Consider the following 17,158-nt stretch of genomic DNA (forward strand, 5'->3'; position numbering starts at 1 on the left):
CTGAGTTCTTTGGCAAAACACTTAACACCAGCACCCGAAGGCTGTGCCATCGGTGTGTGAATTGATGTGAATGCTTAGATAGTCCTGATGGGCAGGTGGCACTTTGCATGGTAGCCCATGTCAGTGTGTGAATGGGTGAAAAAAGAGGATACAAGTATAGTCCATTTACCATTTACGTTGTTAAGCTGCTCGGTTAAGCTGCTCTGTTAAGCTGCTCTGTTAAACTGCGTTGTAACACTATGTTTTTGAGCTTAGCTTTTACACTTCATTTTTAAACTTCATTTTTACACTTCAATGTAATGCCATATGCTTACACTACATTGTTATATTATTTTAACACATAGCCTAACCTTTTTTTCTGACCTAACCAGCTATATTTGTTGCCTAAACCTGACCATTAAACAATGCTGACCACATGGCATTATGTTCCTGCAAGCGTAACATGATATGAAACTGATATGTGTCAAATTTGGTTCAGAAATGTCGACATTCAATGTTTTCTCCGTGGTTTGCAGGAACAGACAATACAGAAATGTTTTGGGGTGATTGGGATTTGAAGACATCCTCCAGTCTCTCATTCGTCCAGTCTCAAATATGAGGTACTATTGTAGAGCTGTGGGTGTCACGGAAATACAATCATTTCTTCCTCTTCCCTGAGAATCTCAATGATGATAGGCTTTCGCACAAGTTCTGTGTATTTGTGTCGCCCAGCGAGCTGATGTGTCTATTTGAGTCTTTGCATTGATTTTTTTATACAATCATGCTCGCACGGAAAGTTAGCTTCCCGTTTGATGTGAACACACCATGGGTGTTTTAAGGATAATAATAATAAGTAACAAGGATTATAGCCACAACTTAAGTATTCTTACATTGCTGTAAAAGCCATTTTGACTTATGAGTATCTGAGCACTTCACCTCACTGCCTAGGAGCAATAAATTGCAACCTGTTACTCATGCACACCGTGCAGAGCCTTGCTCCACCTTCGTCAGGTTTCTACTTAAATCCAAATCGATGGATGTGACATCACGCCGCTTCTGCCCATTCACTTTTATGTATCGTCTCATTTCTCTGATGAAATATGGGCTGAATTTAGAGCAGAGAGTTTCAGCCTCTGCCGGTGTCGGAGACGCATGTGACGTCACTCCCTCCTCTTCCTCCTCCACTTGTTCATCTCCTTTCATTCCCTCCTGCTGCTTTTTTCTCCGCTCTGCTCCTGAAATTGGTTGAACATGCATGCCTTGGTTCTGTGTCCAGTTGGCACACAAAGATGGAGGAAGCTGTCAATCCTCCCATTTGCTCACCCGTTCCTCTAATCTGTCTCTCTCTCTCTCTCTCTCACTCTCTCGATCTCTAACACTAACACACACACACACACACACACACACACACACACACACACACACACACACACACACACACACACACACACGACACACACAGGGAGGGGGGGGGTTAGCCAAGCCTCTTCATCTCTTTCATGCTTGCACACCCTCACACACCCGCTGGCTCTCCCTCCCTCCCTCCCTCCCGCTCTCTCTCTCTCTCTCTCTCTCTCTCTCTCTCTCTCACACACACACACACACACACACACACACACACACAGTCTGTAGTTGCAGAAGCAGCGAGCGGAGGAAGCCAGGGTGAACGAGCCTCCGCCACGATCACAGAGAGCGGCTCATATCGCGTGCAGCCGAGCCGTCATGAGCGGGTCAACGGGAGTCGGCAGCACCGGGGAGGAAGAGGAGGCTGGGTAGGGGGGGAGAGAGAGGGGAGGGGGAGAGAGAGAGAGAGAGAGAGAGAGAGAGAGAGAGAGAAAGGCTTTCTGTTCTAATTAAATGTCTCTCGCTCTCTGTCTGCATCATGCTGTACTTCCAGCTGGTGATCATGGCCGGGACCGTCATGCTGGCCTACTACTTCGAGTACACCGACACCTTCAGCGTGCACGTGCAGGGCTTTTTCTGCTACGACACGGCGTACACCAAGCCCTACCTGGGACCGGAGGACAGCAGCGCCGTGCCGCCCGTCCTGCTCTACGCCCTGGTGGCCGGGCTGCCCACGCTGCTGGTGAGTGCACTCCTCCATCAGACAACTTCATCCAGTCAGACAGAGGCTGCAGGTTACACCGACGGACCAACATGCATCTCATTTCAATCATAGATGGGGGGGGGGAGAAATGAATTCTGCTATTTTCTTCATCCCTTGTCTTTTATCACATAATGATCATAGTGCTCAGTTGATTTAGTCGATATGTCAAACAGTTTGAATAACTGATTCATTTGTAAGGTCATCGTCATGACATTCTCTGGGTGCAGTGTCTCCAATGCTCTCTCTCTCTCTCTCTCTCTCTCTCTGCTTGATAAACTGTAGACTGAAGATCTTTTGCTTGTGGACTGTTATATATTTATAGATCTCACGTTGGCTTCTGGGATCTCGTGATGACACATTTTTACAATGCTCTGACTTTTGTACAAACCAATTCATTAGCAAAAAATATTAAATATTTGTCAGGTACTACTCAGGATTATAGTATTAATAAAATAAACTCAAACCTGTTTTTCCTCAGGGCACAGACTGCTGACTTTAACTTGATGTCCGCTCCTCAATATCATGCAGCTGTCAAGAACCTAAAATGTCACATAATGTCTTATGTGAAACCTGCCTGAGTTATTTACTGTCATCAGACTAAATATTACCCTGAGTTCTTCTGATATATATTTTCTTCTCATTAGGATAGCATCTTATTTTGGATTTAAAAAAATGACAAGATGAAATTTAAACGGCATATACTTACAGGCAGGCTTCCATTAGAGAAGTGCACGAGATGAAATGTGAAAGCTTCTGTGTGTCTATATTTATTCAAACTCTTCAAAATGCTCCAACAGGGATGATGAATGCTCAATCTGATGACCTATTAGCAGTTTTCTCTGGGGGAATGTTGTACTGAGTAACTCTGCCATGATTCAGCCTCCATACATGTAGATGAGTTGTGACTTTGGTGTCAGTTTTGCCACGTGGTATATTTGCCATTGGTCAGCAGACAGTAACTACCTGTAGCTGCTGTCTCTGAAGGAATATTGATCCTGATTGATTACTGTCATGATGGTTTACATTACATTCATTGATTTTGTTGGCCACTTGGGGGCGTAACAAGCTGTAAAGGTTAACAGGGCTTCCAGACTAACTTTTTCCTATTTCTCAGCCGGTCTCAGCTTTGTTGCACCCTTTTTTTCTTTTTTTTTTTACAGTCCAGAATGGTATTAATCAGTGACACTGGCTCAGTCGGTCTCTCGCTGCCTGCACTTTCATCTTCAGTGGCGTTCGGAATGTTTTATCATCTCTCCCTCCCTCTTCTCTCCTCAATTTGTTTTTTTAAATAATCAGCTATAGAATGTAGTATTAGCTAAACGCATTGTTTGTACAGTGCTACGCTGCTACGAACACGAGAATGACGTTTAATTAATCTCAAATGCTGTGCACGTAAAACCCAGGCACTTGCACGTTATATGAGTCCGTTAATAATGAACCTCATGCACTACTTGAAATTCAATCACTATAAAAAAAAAATCATCACAAATGCAACCATTTTTGTAGCAGTCAGGAGCCGTGGTTTCAAGGTTTCTATATTTGCACCCAATGCTAATGTAAATGTGTTAAACACAACATTAACATGCTAGAAGCCCATTGGTCAAGTTGATGTGGTGAATGCAAACAGTTGCCAATTTATACATGCAGCAGACATGGAGCAACATCAGCATTCAATTGTAGTTGTGTTTGCGTCACCTGATGAATGTTAGTCCGGTATTCACTCTCTTTAAGCTCTGTTTTTGGTCTCCACCACCTCCTGGAGAAGGTGGTGGTGGCTGCTGATGCTCCGCTGTGTTGAGCAGCTAGTCTCTAACTTAGAACAGTGTGCAGTGTCTTTGTCGGAGCTGACTGCTGCTGCTAGAAAATAATGACGATGAGAGCCGAGTCTGAAGCTTAAAGATGAGCCACATCTTTCACAGTTTCCACTCATTCAAGCTTTTTAAAAAATATATAAATGTCGACTAGTGCAGCTCTAAGACAGCGCTTTCCCGTAGATCAAAGCTCACCTTTGCATCATGTTCCATGATGTGTTTCTCAGATCACATTTAAATGGCATAGAGATTTACTTTGCAGTGTCATAGCTCAGTATAAAAAAGATCAAATGTGAAAGCTTTGTCAGTATTGATTTGATCTCTTTAAAGCGGAGCAATCCAACATGACTTGTTTTGAATACTCCCTGATGTGATTGCATAAATATTCCTTTTATTGACCTTTGCATTCTAATCGCAAAACGACAGGTTCAGATTTAACACTTCATCATAAAAACTCCTCGCTGAATTACGATCCTTACGAGATTGTGGGATGAACTTTAAAAAATCCAGTGCACCTTGAATGTTACGAGCAGTGATTTCTCCTGCAGTGGCTGGTCTGAAGCCCGACAGTGCAGGCTGAGCGTTCACACGCAGTGACCCTGCTCCTCTGTGCATGTAGGACTGTCTGTACGCCTCTGTGTCTGGTTCAGCTGCTCGCATGGCTGCCTGTCTACACACACACACACACACACACACACACACACACACACACACACACACACACACACACACACACACACACACACACACACACACAGCACCCTGGCAAGTCTCACTGCACACAGTCTCAAAGCATGCAATATTCCATTTAAGCAGATTTAGCAGCATAAGTTTGCTTCTGTCTCCTCTGCTGCCCCGGGAGTTTCTCTTTGACGGCATTCTGCATTTACACTGCGAACGACTTTTTGATGTAATTAAGTCAAGATGTTCTCATTCAGACTGACAGGGTCTTGGAGCGGCTTCCGTGCAAGCATTAGAGACACCTTTTCTTTTGTTTTCCAGAGAAAAATCAGAAGAAGATAACAGAACATTGTTACATCTTGTTAAAATGTTGTGTCTAATCAGACTGTGTGGATGTCTCTCTGCTGTTTTGGCTCATGCATGTGCACCAGCGTAGAGAGCTAAATTGCCGGCTGAAGTAGAATATAAATCAAAGGACATGCTAATTAATAATTGCCCTGAAACAGCTGAGTACAGGGAAGTATGACAACAACAGCTTGACGCTTCTTCAGGAAATCATATTTGCTGTTTGAATGGTGAAATTGGTGCAGAGCGGCCTGGCATGAACACAGAGCTGCAAAACTGCAGCCAGAGGCAGATGTTTTCTTTATTTCATTTATACAATGATAATGAAAATAAACAATGAGAAATTTTGATGAGCAGTTTACGAGATATAACGGCAGTTTAAAGGTCGAATCATACTGTAAAATGTGACCCAACGTTTCAAGAATAAAACAGGAAATGCCATTTGGTTCGAAAGAAAGTTGTTGAACGCCTTGGTAGCCGAGTGTTTACAGCGCATAACTGGAAATTACCCTGATGGTTTCTGGCCTCAGGGCATTTGTTGTATGTCATATATCCACCTCCCATCCACCTCTCATCCTACTCATTTGTTCTGTGACTGACAGTTGATTGCATTGGAACTCTTCCGGTTGAACAACTGGTTCTTTGATAAAGCCTGTATTCAAACGAACAATAAGGAAGACGTTAACTCTCCGGTCAGCAAGCAATTCTGGGGATTTATTTTGCTCCTGTCACATTTAGCTATCTGTGGCCTTGATTTTCACTGCAATATTGAAGTCCTGCACCTCTATAGAAACAGCACAACCATGGCTAGATAGAGAGAACTCAATCAATGCCATAAATAATAAAAAGGAAAAAAACTGCAAGTTGAATTTCTTTGATAACTTATTTTACAAAAACTAGAAAAAAAAAGTATACTGTTGATCTCAGCCGAGTCAATCATGGCTTCCTAGTTGAACTGAGGAGCTCAGAACTTAACGTTTTTTTAACAGAATCTGGTTATTTCAAATGGTTTATTCGGGGCGAGATTTTCAATGAGACATGTAGGATTAAATGTTTTTGATGAAATATCACAATTTTAAGCTTAGTTTCTGTTACCTTTTCTGAAGGTCACGCATAACGTGTTCAAAGACTAAAGAAGAAAATCTGAAGATTATTATGATTATTATTTCCCCAGCTTCTGGCTATGATAAATGGTGTAGTTTTGGTGATTGTTAGAGGAGACATGCTTTTCCATCCCGCTGGCGGGTTTTGGCATTCAGAGGGTTAACTAAAACTCTCAAGCTACATTTTGGCAAGAAATATCCAATGACCGGTGATTTGCTCCGCTTATGGCGGGTGGTACAGTGTTAAGAAAACAGCTTTGACATTTGTAGTTGGATTCAGTTTTGTGAAACCGTGTTTTGTTCTCATCAATAAATAGCAAAAATGTCCCAGTTCCCTGGTATAAGCCACAGACCTCACTGTCGACAGGTTTCAGTGGGACAGTTCTCTACTAAAGCCATGTGTCTGTCTGTGAACAGAAGGCCCTTGAAAACTCTGGTAGCACTTGTTGTTCTGTCATTCACACCAAGACATCAATTCAATAAGAATGTGATTTGTTGAATTAGCACTGTTGGCCTCTTGGACGGCTCTGTGCCTCTCTCATGGTTTTAGAGACAGTTTTCATGCAGACTCTTGCAGCAGAAACTTACCGGTCTTAAAATGATTTTTCCCAACGATATCCACCAATATTGTCTCCTGATGTCATCAATCCAACTTTATAGCTGTAATCTCTGCTATTTAACAAGCAATGCAGTTCAATTCCGTCTATCTATTGTCTTTCCCAGTAGCCCGAGGAATTACATCTGTATTGGCAATTTCAGTCCTTGTTTAGTGCCAATGCTGGAGGTAGTGTGCCTTTTATGTAGTGAATGGGACTTTCATGCACGTGACGGCAGTTGTCACAGAATGGCTCACTACTTTTTTCTCACTACGATCTTTTTTCAGTCTTTCAAACAGGTCTGTCTGTCAGTGTTGCTGTTTTGGTAACTTTCTAGTTAGATTAAGCAACCTTTGGAGTGAGTGTCACTAGTTACTTTCATTGGAAAAGAGTCGACAACATTGGGCTTCTTATATCTTTTGGAACTGTTTTTTTTACCATGAGTACTTTCACACAGAATGTGAATGTTACGCAGAGAAAAAGCCATTGAATTCTTTCCGAACATTGTCAATTTTCCAGAGCTTTCGCACCGCGAATAAAGGCATCAACCAATCAAGTCGTGTGGAAGGGACATATTCGAACTGCACACTAATCGTACAACAACGGGCAGGCTCCATGGTCCGAACCAAGACGGTTCCGGACCCTGCTCTGGGTCAGCACGGTCCTGGTAGTTGGTCCTCTGGCTGTGCGACTCTATTGGAACCTTTTATTGAAAAAGTGTTGCAACTGTCACAAATTCACATCACTAATAGCTTTGATGCAAAATTCTGAGCCGAGTACAAAACCTGACAAGCCACCTGGTGCAGCAACGATATCTTTTATATGCATCCTCAGATTTTGTACTGTTTCACTACAACTTCACTCTCAACATGGATGTCACCATTTTAGCCCCAAGTGTCATTACAAGCCTTTTTTTTTTTTTTAGAGTTGACTCTTCTTTGTTGCTGCATGTTCCCCTTGGCTCAGAAGGCCCTTATCAGTCTGCGTATTTGCTTTCAGAATCCACATGTAAATGAGTGATACACATGATCGGCAGCTTGAAAATCATTAAATATTCTATGTAAGCAGTAGCATTCCCAACTGAGGTCGAGCTACTTTAGAGAGAAGACATGAAACGACACATTGTGAAGGTTGAGTGGGAAACCCAGTCGACTTGTTAGGAGTCACTCGGCAGTTGTCCTAGCACAGACTGGTTGATTAATTTAAACGTCTGCTGTTTGAAGTCAGGCCAGTCAGTTTATATGGAAGGGTTTCTCCAAGAGAGAATAGAACATTTTGGTTAACACTGCTGTGTGTGATGTAACATGCTCCTGCTTCAAGAGAAATTTTGTTCTGATGACTCGCTCTACACAACATCTCTCCACAACATCTCTGGGTTCTGTTATTCGCTCGCATGACTTCTCTTACCATTGTTATGCCGATGACACCCAGCTGGTCTTGTCATTTCCTCCCGGTGACACCCAAGTGGAGGCACGCATTGCTGCGTGCTTGGCTGACATCTCGAAGTGGATGGCGACACACCACCTGAAGCTCAACCTGGACAAAACCGAGCTACTGTTCCTCCCGGGGAAGGGCTGCCCGCACCGAGACCTGTCCATCACCATTGATGATGCCGTAGTGACGCCAACTCGGACTGTGAGGAATCTGGGTGTGACCCTGGACGACCAACTGTCGTTCTCAGCAAACATTGCATCGGTCACACGCTCCTGCAGATTCCTCCTCTACAACATCAGGAGGATTCGCCCCTTCCTCACTGACGAGACGGCGCAGGTGCTCATCCAGGCTCTGGTCATCTCCCGCCTGGACTACTGCAACTCACTACTTGCAGTCCCATTGAACCTGGGGAGCTTGTCATATCGGAGCCCGGCGTCGGCCATCAGACCCCTGGAGCTTGTCCAGAAAGCTGCAGCACGTCTGGTGTTCAATCGCCCCAAGTTCTCTCACACAACTTCCCTTCTCCGTTCTCTACACTGGCTCCCTGTAAGAGCTCGCATCCAGTTTAAGACTCTGGTGCTAGCCTACAGGGCAGTGAAAGGAACAGCTCCTTCCTATCTCCAGGCCTTGGTCAAGCCCTACACCCCCGCCCGACCACTTCGCTCTGCTGCCTCGGGGCGATTGGTTGCCCCGTCGCTCAGAGGTCCCTGCGGCCGATCCACCCGGTCACAGCTTTTTTCTGTCCTGGCCCCTCAGTGGTGGAATGAACTCCCCACCGACGTCAGGACAGCAGAGTCGCTGCCCATCTTTAGGCGCAGGCTGAAAACTCACCTCTTCAAGAAGTACTACCCTGAGCCTTCCTCGTAGCACTTATTGCATTCGTATTAGTTGTTGCACTTACTGTATTCGTATCAGTTCGCTGCACTTATTGAATTCGTATTTGTTTACTGCACTTATCCTATTCGTAGTAGTTTGTAGCACTTATTATATTCGTATTAGTCTGTTGCAATTATTGTTTTCGTAGTAATTTGCCTCTGCACTATACTTTTGCTCTGGCTTATGCTTTAGGATGCTTGTTTAAGAAAGGAGATGCACTTATGACTTCTGGTGACTAGTAGTTCTCTTGAATACCTATGTTGAATACACTTCCTGTAAGTCGCTTTGGATAAAAGCGTCTGCTAAATGAATGTAATGTAATGTAATGTAATGACTGATGGACTCAACCAGACTTAGTCACACATAAATCATGTCCAGGGTTCTCCAGGATGGGTTTTGTGCTGTAGATAGACTCTTCTCCCTTCCTCCTAGTCTACATAAGACTTTAATGTAAATGTGAATCATTCTTTAGTTTCCAGGAGTTAGTTTCATCCACTATTTTTTAACTCCATACCTATACGCTCTGTTTTCAGAAATAGGGTACAGATGCAAACATAAGCAAAATCTCCAGGCACAAACACAAATTGGCATGACCAGCAAATCTAACTTTAAAGCCAAGAATCTGGCTTCCTTGCTTTATTCCAATTGGCCCCGTTCCAAAAGGCCACGCCCCCTGAAAACACTGCAAGCAGCAATACTGGGAGCTGAGCAATCAACCACAAGTTCCCAACAGTTACGCCCAAAGACAACGCTTTAGGCAGCAATACCAGGAGCCAAGCATGCGGCCAATTCCAAACGACAATACTGCAAACAGCAATACCGGGGACCAAGCAATTACCTTGTTCCAACAGCCTGTGCTCTAAATAGGCGACCTCAAGACAATGCTGTAAGCAGCATACCAGGAGACCCCCATTTAGCCAATTCTGGGCAGCAATCCGCACGCACTCCCAACGGCCGCGCCTTGAAAGGGGCACTGCACTAGCTATTTCAATTTCAGTTACCACAAGCGTTGGAGCAAACCAGGTGCAACTAGGCATCGCTGGGCGCAACATGTAAGTACAGTAGGAGAAACATAGAATCAGCAGGTGGAGTCAAGTTTAACTTCCGGTTAAGACAATGTTACAGGAGGTCATGTGACATTTGCCACCACACCAACCATCGGATTAAAAAGACCCACAGTGTGATTTAGTTTAAGGCTAGTTTACTATGCATTTCAGCAGCTGTTTCCATGGTTTCCAACTTTAGAGAGCCCTGATGCTTATAAATTATGAGCGGGTATTTAAGTTGTTGAAATCATTTACATTCTTCACAAATAATCACTAGATCTGCTGATCTTTGCTGTCAGTCTGGAATATGATTGATCAAAATACATTTTAACACAGCTTTTCACTCAACTGTAGGCCTATAATTTTCTATTCATAATAACATTTGGAATAATCAGCTTGCTATAAAATAATAAACACGTCATAGAAAAATGCTTAATAGCTATATAATAATAAAAGAGCCAGTGCTGCTGGTTTTTTGCCCGTGGCCAGGTTAGGAACAAGCACATTTATGATTAAAACAGGCATCCTGCAGGACGGCTCACAGTTAAAAGATGTAAATAAATGGCGCTCACCTCCGGTGTACTTCACTCTAGCAAATTGTAACATGCATTATTCCCCTGGTGCTCTTAATAACTGAGTCAGCAGCTTCCAGGAAAAATGAGGTAATAAGAGACAAACAAACCGATCCATAAATTCCCAATTACCCGCATCATCCAAGGTGTGAGTGGTGTAGAGGACTACAGGGTGTCCGTATAGTTCCTCAGCTCCACTCTGTGAAGACCAAAAAGCAAAGATTGAAGTGTGCCACAGAACATTGGCTCTCACTGTTCTCACTAAACTATTTTCTTTATAACAATAAAAGTGCCATGAAGATGGATGTGTATCTGCACAACAGAGAGTTTGGCAGAAAGCCTCAGCCTGCTGCATCCAGCTACTGAGAGCTACACCTCTCTGAAAACTCATGATATGGTTTAAAAACACAACCATTGACCGTATAGAGAGACTGAGACAATACGCCTCATACAAGAACCATCATATGAATGTTTCTTTGTACGAGTGATTTAAGAGCACTTGGGTGGTCGTACCTTTCTCCAAATAGCAGGGAAAACTCTTGCATGACTTCAGAATCATAAAGTCTTTATCTGAATGAGTCAAAATATAAGACTGCAATTGTCAAAAAATTCAATAAATAATTGGGATCAGATCATCGTCATCATGGCTGCCAATTTACGAATGTTTTTTATATATATATATTTTTTAATTGGCATATTTTGGCAAAGCAACTAAAACAGTTGAGTATTAACTAGGATAGTTCTCAGGTCTCTTTCCAGGATCATCCTCTGTACCTTTGGTAGGCTTTAATATACTCTGGTCTAATATCTCCTAGGCTGTTACATCCTATTGACCACCTCTCATATATGTCATCAGGCATGTGATTGGCAAAGGTCCAAAAAAAGAAGCAAACACTCTACCTCTCTAGCACCACACATAAGATAAGATAAGATAAAATAAGATTAGATAAGATAATCCTTTATTAGTCATGCAGCGGGGAAATTTACAGGATTTACAGCAGCATAGGGTATAGTACAAACAAGAGACAAACAAAACAAGTATTATAAATAAGCAAATAAGCAATAAAAAACAGTAAAGAATCGACAATAACTGAAATATTATATATACAAACAGAATAACTATTATAACTATAGGGCTCAATAATGGGCTTGTCCATGTTTGTGAAGGGTAACTTTGAGCCCTCCAAACATCTCTTGCGGATCTCTAGTCTTCTTGCCCTCTTTGGACCTCTTTCTCGAGTTGCTACTGTCTCTCTCGTTGAAGTGCCCTGTGTCTTTGCCTACAAATCTTTATGTTGCAATAGTAAAAAGAAATACAAACCCGTCCCACATGCGCAACGCATCCAGGTCAACATCGAACACAGAGAGCCATCTGTGTCACATGTAGCACTCTTGGCCAAGAAAGGTGTTCCGAGGCCCTCGCTCATATCTGCCTACCATTTGTGGTCAGTGTACAGCGAAAACAGCAGATCACGACTCAAAGGGGCAACACAATTACTTGCTGTTATTGTGAAGACCCTCCTTATATCATGGTCCTTTCAGTAGTTTATTTGGTTTCGTTGATGACATTCTGTGTGCTGAGATCGAGAGCCTGACGGATACATCGGCCGCTACGTTGTTGCTGTGTGCGTCAGAAGGTCACCTACACTGCATCTTCACCGCCAAGATAGAATAACTCTGGTTGCTTACTTGTCAAGTTAACAGGTGGGAGCATGACAAAAGAGACAAAATGAAAAAGGACAAGCAGTCAGTTCAACATGTCCAACGTTTGTACAGAAAATGTGTAAAAAAGTGTAAGTTCATCAACTGAATTCAATGCAACAATGCAATTTTCAGTGTTTAATAAATCAGACACTAATGGCACAGCACTGTGTATTACATCTTTTTTTCAACCTAAAATGCTTTGCGCTGGTTAGGGGGTACTTGGCTGAAAACATATTTCACAGGGGGTACATCACTGAAAAGAGGTTGAGAACCACTGCTCTAAACCATCTGTGATACACCTCAGCTTTTGGTGTTAGTCTTTCAGAAAAGAGGCCGACATGAAACAACTAGACAGGAGTAATGTTTAGTAGAAGAGGCAGAGATACTCACCTCTCCACCCACAGATACTGGAATTGCCAAGAATTGAAGGCAGCTGTGAGACAGGTCATGTTGTGACTAAGTGTTTAAGGTCACTGACGAACGCAAAGGAAATCACCCGCTGCAGTATAAATAGACAGGCAAGGCGAGAGAAACCATAAAGCAGAGACAGAGCAAGACTGATTCACACTGCATGGAAATGCACTGAATAAAATCGAATAAAGTCTTTGAGTGGATTTGTTTTTAAACTTCAGATGAAATAGCTGTCTACTATTGGATTGACTATATAATAAATAAATAAAGAAACTCACTTGGAAAGCTTTAACTGAATTGGGACAGTACTCTCCATAATGAGTTGGCTGAATTGATTTGAAAGTGTTTACAGAAGAATATTCCCTTAATAAATAGGCAATTATCACAGCAGATAATATCCCTTGTCCTGAAAAAAACACACAAAAAAACCACTGAGGCCTTATTATGGTATCAGTCACTTGATTACAGTCTGAAATATCTTGTTATTTAATCTGCTGCCTGTGGATTTAGGAACACACAGTTTGCTTTTTGAAGGGTAAAACAGAGAATAAAAGAAATAAGTTTTTACAATTGTTTTACCAAATTAGTTTATTGGTGATTTGTCAGAGTTGCATTAATGTCTCTGGCTGTAATGACAAAAATGAGTTTGAGAAGTGGAAAACCTTGACCCTGGGATTATGAAACAAAGTTTTCGTAACTAAATGAAAAAATACAGTTTGTAACACAACCGAAGGAGAATGGGCATTTACATTGCCTCTCAACGGCTCTCACCATGGCGGCAGCTGAGCTGGTAGCTAGCACTAACATTCAAAGAGCTATGTCTACAAAGCAAGGAGAAGCTCTGATCAGAACACACACATAGAGAGAGCATCCTCATTCTCTGCTCAGCTAGTCATTACTTTAATTCACTATTACTTACAGGTTAAGGCGTAAAAAAGGCTTTGTTAGGTTTAGGGAAAGTTCAGGTTTGGGTTAAAAAAGCACTTATTGTAAAAGTTAGGGGAACTGTATCTGACGCGTTTATCCAAAACAACTTAAATGAGTGCATTCAACCATCTGTGTTAAAAATGTCTAGAGTTTTGCTGTCCTGATATCAAGGGGCAGTCAAGACTTTGTAGAGCAGCAACTTGGTCCTCTAAGTATTGAGGAAGTAGCATTCAGGGCGGCAGTGGTAGAGCAAAGTGGACGCGCTGGGCTGTGGCGTAGTGGAGAGCAAGGTAGTTCTCCAATCAGAGGATTGGTGGTTCGATACCCGGCTTCGGCAGTCGATGTGTCCTTGGGCAAGACACTTAACCCCAAGTTGCTCCCGAAGGCTTGCCATCGGTGTGGACTGGATGTTGCATGAATGTTAGTTAGAGTCTGATGGTGGCACCTTGCATGGTAGCCTGTCATCAGTGTGTGAATGGATGAATGATATGTAATATACTACTGATTGTAAGTCGCTTTGGATAAAAGCGTCTGCTAAATGACTGTAATGTAATGTAATGTAATGTAATGTCTACGGTTTGTCCATGTCCTGGATGAAGAATGGGCCTGAGCCATTCACAGCATGATAGGCAAGTACAAGTCTCTTATATCAGATTTGAGCGACCACTGGGAGCCGGTGCAGAAGAGCAGGGTATTGTGGGAGAACTTTGGTAGGTTGAAGACCAGCCAGGATGCTGCATTCTGAATGAGCTGCAGAGATCGGATTAAAGAGAAAGAGAAAGGGAAAGAGGTTTTTATTGTCATTGTAGTGATACAACGAAATTCCGTTTGGTAGCCCTCAGCCAGCCAGCAGCAGCGAACAACTTGCACGTTCTGGCACACCAGCCAGGAGGAAGATCCAATAACGTAGGCGCGAAGAGCCAACAGCCGGGACCAGAACCAGCACCGCCTCCTGAAAGAGAAACGGACTTACCCTCCTGATGTTATGAAGATGAATCTGTAGTAGCAGGTTGTCGCAGCGATGTTCGCAGCGAATCCTGCGCACACCTAGGGGGCTTGCAGTCTGAGTCGGGGACACCGCAGACTTCAGTGGTGATGGAGGGGAGGGGACCCAGAACCAAATCCTGATGGACCCCAGTGGTGAGGCTATAAGGTTTAGACATAGATCCTCTCCAAGTGACCCATGCAGTCCTTGAGGTTGGCTGTAAACAGGGAGCGTGCAGAACCATGAACATGCTTGGTCAGAGAAAAAAGGAACCAACGGGGTTGGCACAGGGCAAACAAACTTTGTTAAAGTTTGATGTTTTGTTATGGGGGTCAGGGGAAGTGTCTTACTTTGGTTTCAGTTGAGCTACCCTTTAAATAACTTTGATCTGTGGGAGGAAACCAACACTGACAAGGAGAGAAAATGTTTGAAAGAAATTCACTCTTGATAATGACTTGGTCTCGGCTTAGGTGGTCTAAAATACAACACTGTTAGTTCTACCTGTCAGGTTGCAGCCCCAAAAATCAGAGCGGTCGAGCAGCCTTTATTTGATCTGAGACAAACCTTGGAAAAAACTTGGTCCTTTTTTATTACACTCCATGGTATGGACACATTTTGGTTTGTCCTCAAACAGTATCACAGTTTGAGTTACAAATTGCAATTGAAGAAAGAGGATTAAGACATTCTAAGCCAGTATTTCAGGAAACCAGTTCCCTAAGAAGTGTGTCATTGCGTTAAGTCATGACATTCTACAGTCAAAGTTCCTGATTTAAAATGTGTATACCCAGGCCATTTGATGACTATTTGAAACATGGCTTAGACTACCATACCACTTAACTTAAAATGATCTGTCATGGCACATTTGATTAGCATAGCATTCTCGCAATGCTCTCCCATCGGCCCAGATGTGGGGCTGTGGTCAAGTCTTCTGAGCCTTCAATTCCAACTGCCTTTGTTAATTTAAGACCTCACATATTTGAACTGCCCCCTCTCTGTTCACCACTGTAATTAGCAGTCCAGTCCACACATTAGCTGTAGGGGGTTCTACAATACTGCTGCATGGTGCTGTGCTTAAAAAAGCAATGAGGGGTAGAGTGGGAGGCAAGGGGGAGAGATAAATGCTTAGCTGAGAGCTAAGAGAGGCACACGCCACTCTAACATCTGCATTATAATCACGCACTCCGCACATTATCCTCCTTATTTGTAAAAGGCCAGTGAACCTCTCTTAAGAATCCAGCCATGGATCTCAATATGGCAGAGGAGATAGTGGAACATACTAATTAACTTTCCCTCATGACATATTGAGTTGCTTTTGTTCAGGGCAGGTTTAGATGAAGCAACAAGGCATACAACCAAATGTAGTTGAATTTTCCCTATCAATCTAGCAAAAGCATATTATGGAATTAGCCATCAGGCTTTCCAAATAGTCTATTATTATTGTAGAAACTGCATCTTAAGGCACTTTAGACATCGGCTAAACCTTCAACTGTGGTGGTTGCTGCTTGGTTTGCGTTGCTGGTTCATAGCTTTTCCAAAATGACTGTCATGTATCACTTTTGACTGTGGAGAGGTGCTTTCATTCATGGAAATGAAATACTCTGCTCCCCTCCGTCCCCAGAGTCTCTTTGTATCAGCCTGTTTAAAGGTCTCTTCTGCCTTTCAGATGTAAGTCCATGTCTCACTTTCCTTTTGAATCTTGTTGCCACTGCAGGTCCAATTAACTTGTAAATGGAGACATATCGACACAATGAGCGTCAGCGTGAAAACGGCATCTAGAGGCGGGCAATCTCACCGGCAAAGCCTTGCTCAAATATTGGTTCAATGTCAGTGTCTTTTCCTGTTGGCTGCGCTCCGCCTTGCAATGCTGATGGTGATAGATTAGTGTCCTTACATAGATTGGTGTGAAATTAAATTAATAAGAGTCTCGGGAAGAGGGATGGAGTTAGAGGATGAGAGGACCCCTCACCCCTGACCAGAGGAACAGTTGAGTAAATAAGCAGCACGGGTCACCCTGACTGTCATTTTGACTTAGCCACCGGGGAATAGCTACACAATGAGGTAGAGAGAGAGAGAGAGAGAGAGAGAGAGAGAGAGAGAGCTAGTTAAAGGACTAAACAAGCAGCACATTGTCACCATGGCCCTGTCAGCTTGTGTTATAGTCGATGAGAAAGTGGGACGAATGGCCCGTGGCTGTCACAGTGCTGCTCATGCCTTTTGGAAATCAGATGGCCCTTCCGCCATTTTTTGCCATTCTCATTGTCATCACAGGCAATGCTTTGTGGCTTTTAAAGTGCATGACAAACACTAGTATCTGAGGCCAATAATAAAAGCACAGACTAGCATTATCCTATTCTTAGGATAATGGTAACTTTACAGGAACTGCTGTGACCTCAAGTGGCATTTAAATGATGATGGCATATGGAATTTCCCCTTCATTTCCCAAGATTTTCCTGAGATACTTGCTTTACAAATTGCTTTAATTTGTTGTTACTTTTGTGATAAAAGCATTGAAATGTCTCACAGTATGGCATTAATACAGGACGCACAAGAACAACAAGGTGCTGTCAACCTGTGAAGTCAA

The 17,158-nt window shown here is 43.0% G+C and overlaps 1 protein-coding gene across 1 annotated transcript in view; it reads left to right on the forward strand.

Moving 5' to 3' along the window:
• The first annotated feature begins 1,855 nt into the window (after window positions 1-1,855).
• The window catches only part of LOC129111102 (phospholipid phosphatase-related protein type 5-like), an 84,775-nt gene continuing 69,472 nt past the window's right edge, over window positions 1,856-17,158 (forward strand). Inside the window, exon 1 of the mRNA XM_054623398.1 lies at window positions 1,856-2,065. Within this exon, the coding sequence (XP_054479373.1) occupies window positions 1,862-2,065 (204 nt within the window). The 5' untranslated portion in view covers window positions 1,856-1,861. The remainder of the gene's footprint in view (window positions 2,066-17,158) is intronic.

Source organism: Anoplopoma fimbria, chromosome 21, assembly GCF_027596085.1.
Source record: "Anoplopoma fimbria isolate UVic2021 breed Golden Eagle Sablefish chromosome 21, Afim_UVic_2022, whole genome shotgun sequence".
NCBI classification, from domain to species: domain Eukaryota; kingdom Metazoa; phylum Chordata; class Actinopteri; order Perciformes; family Anoplopomatidae; genus Anoplopoma; species Anoplopoma fimbria.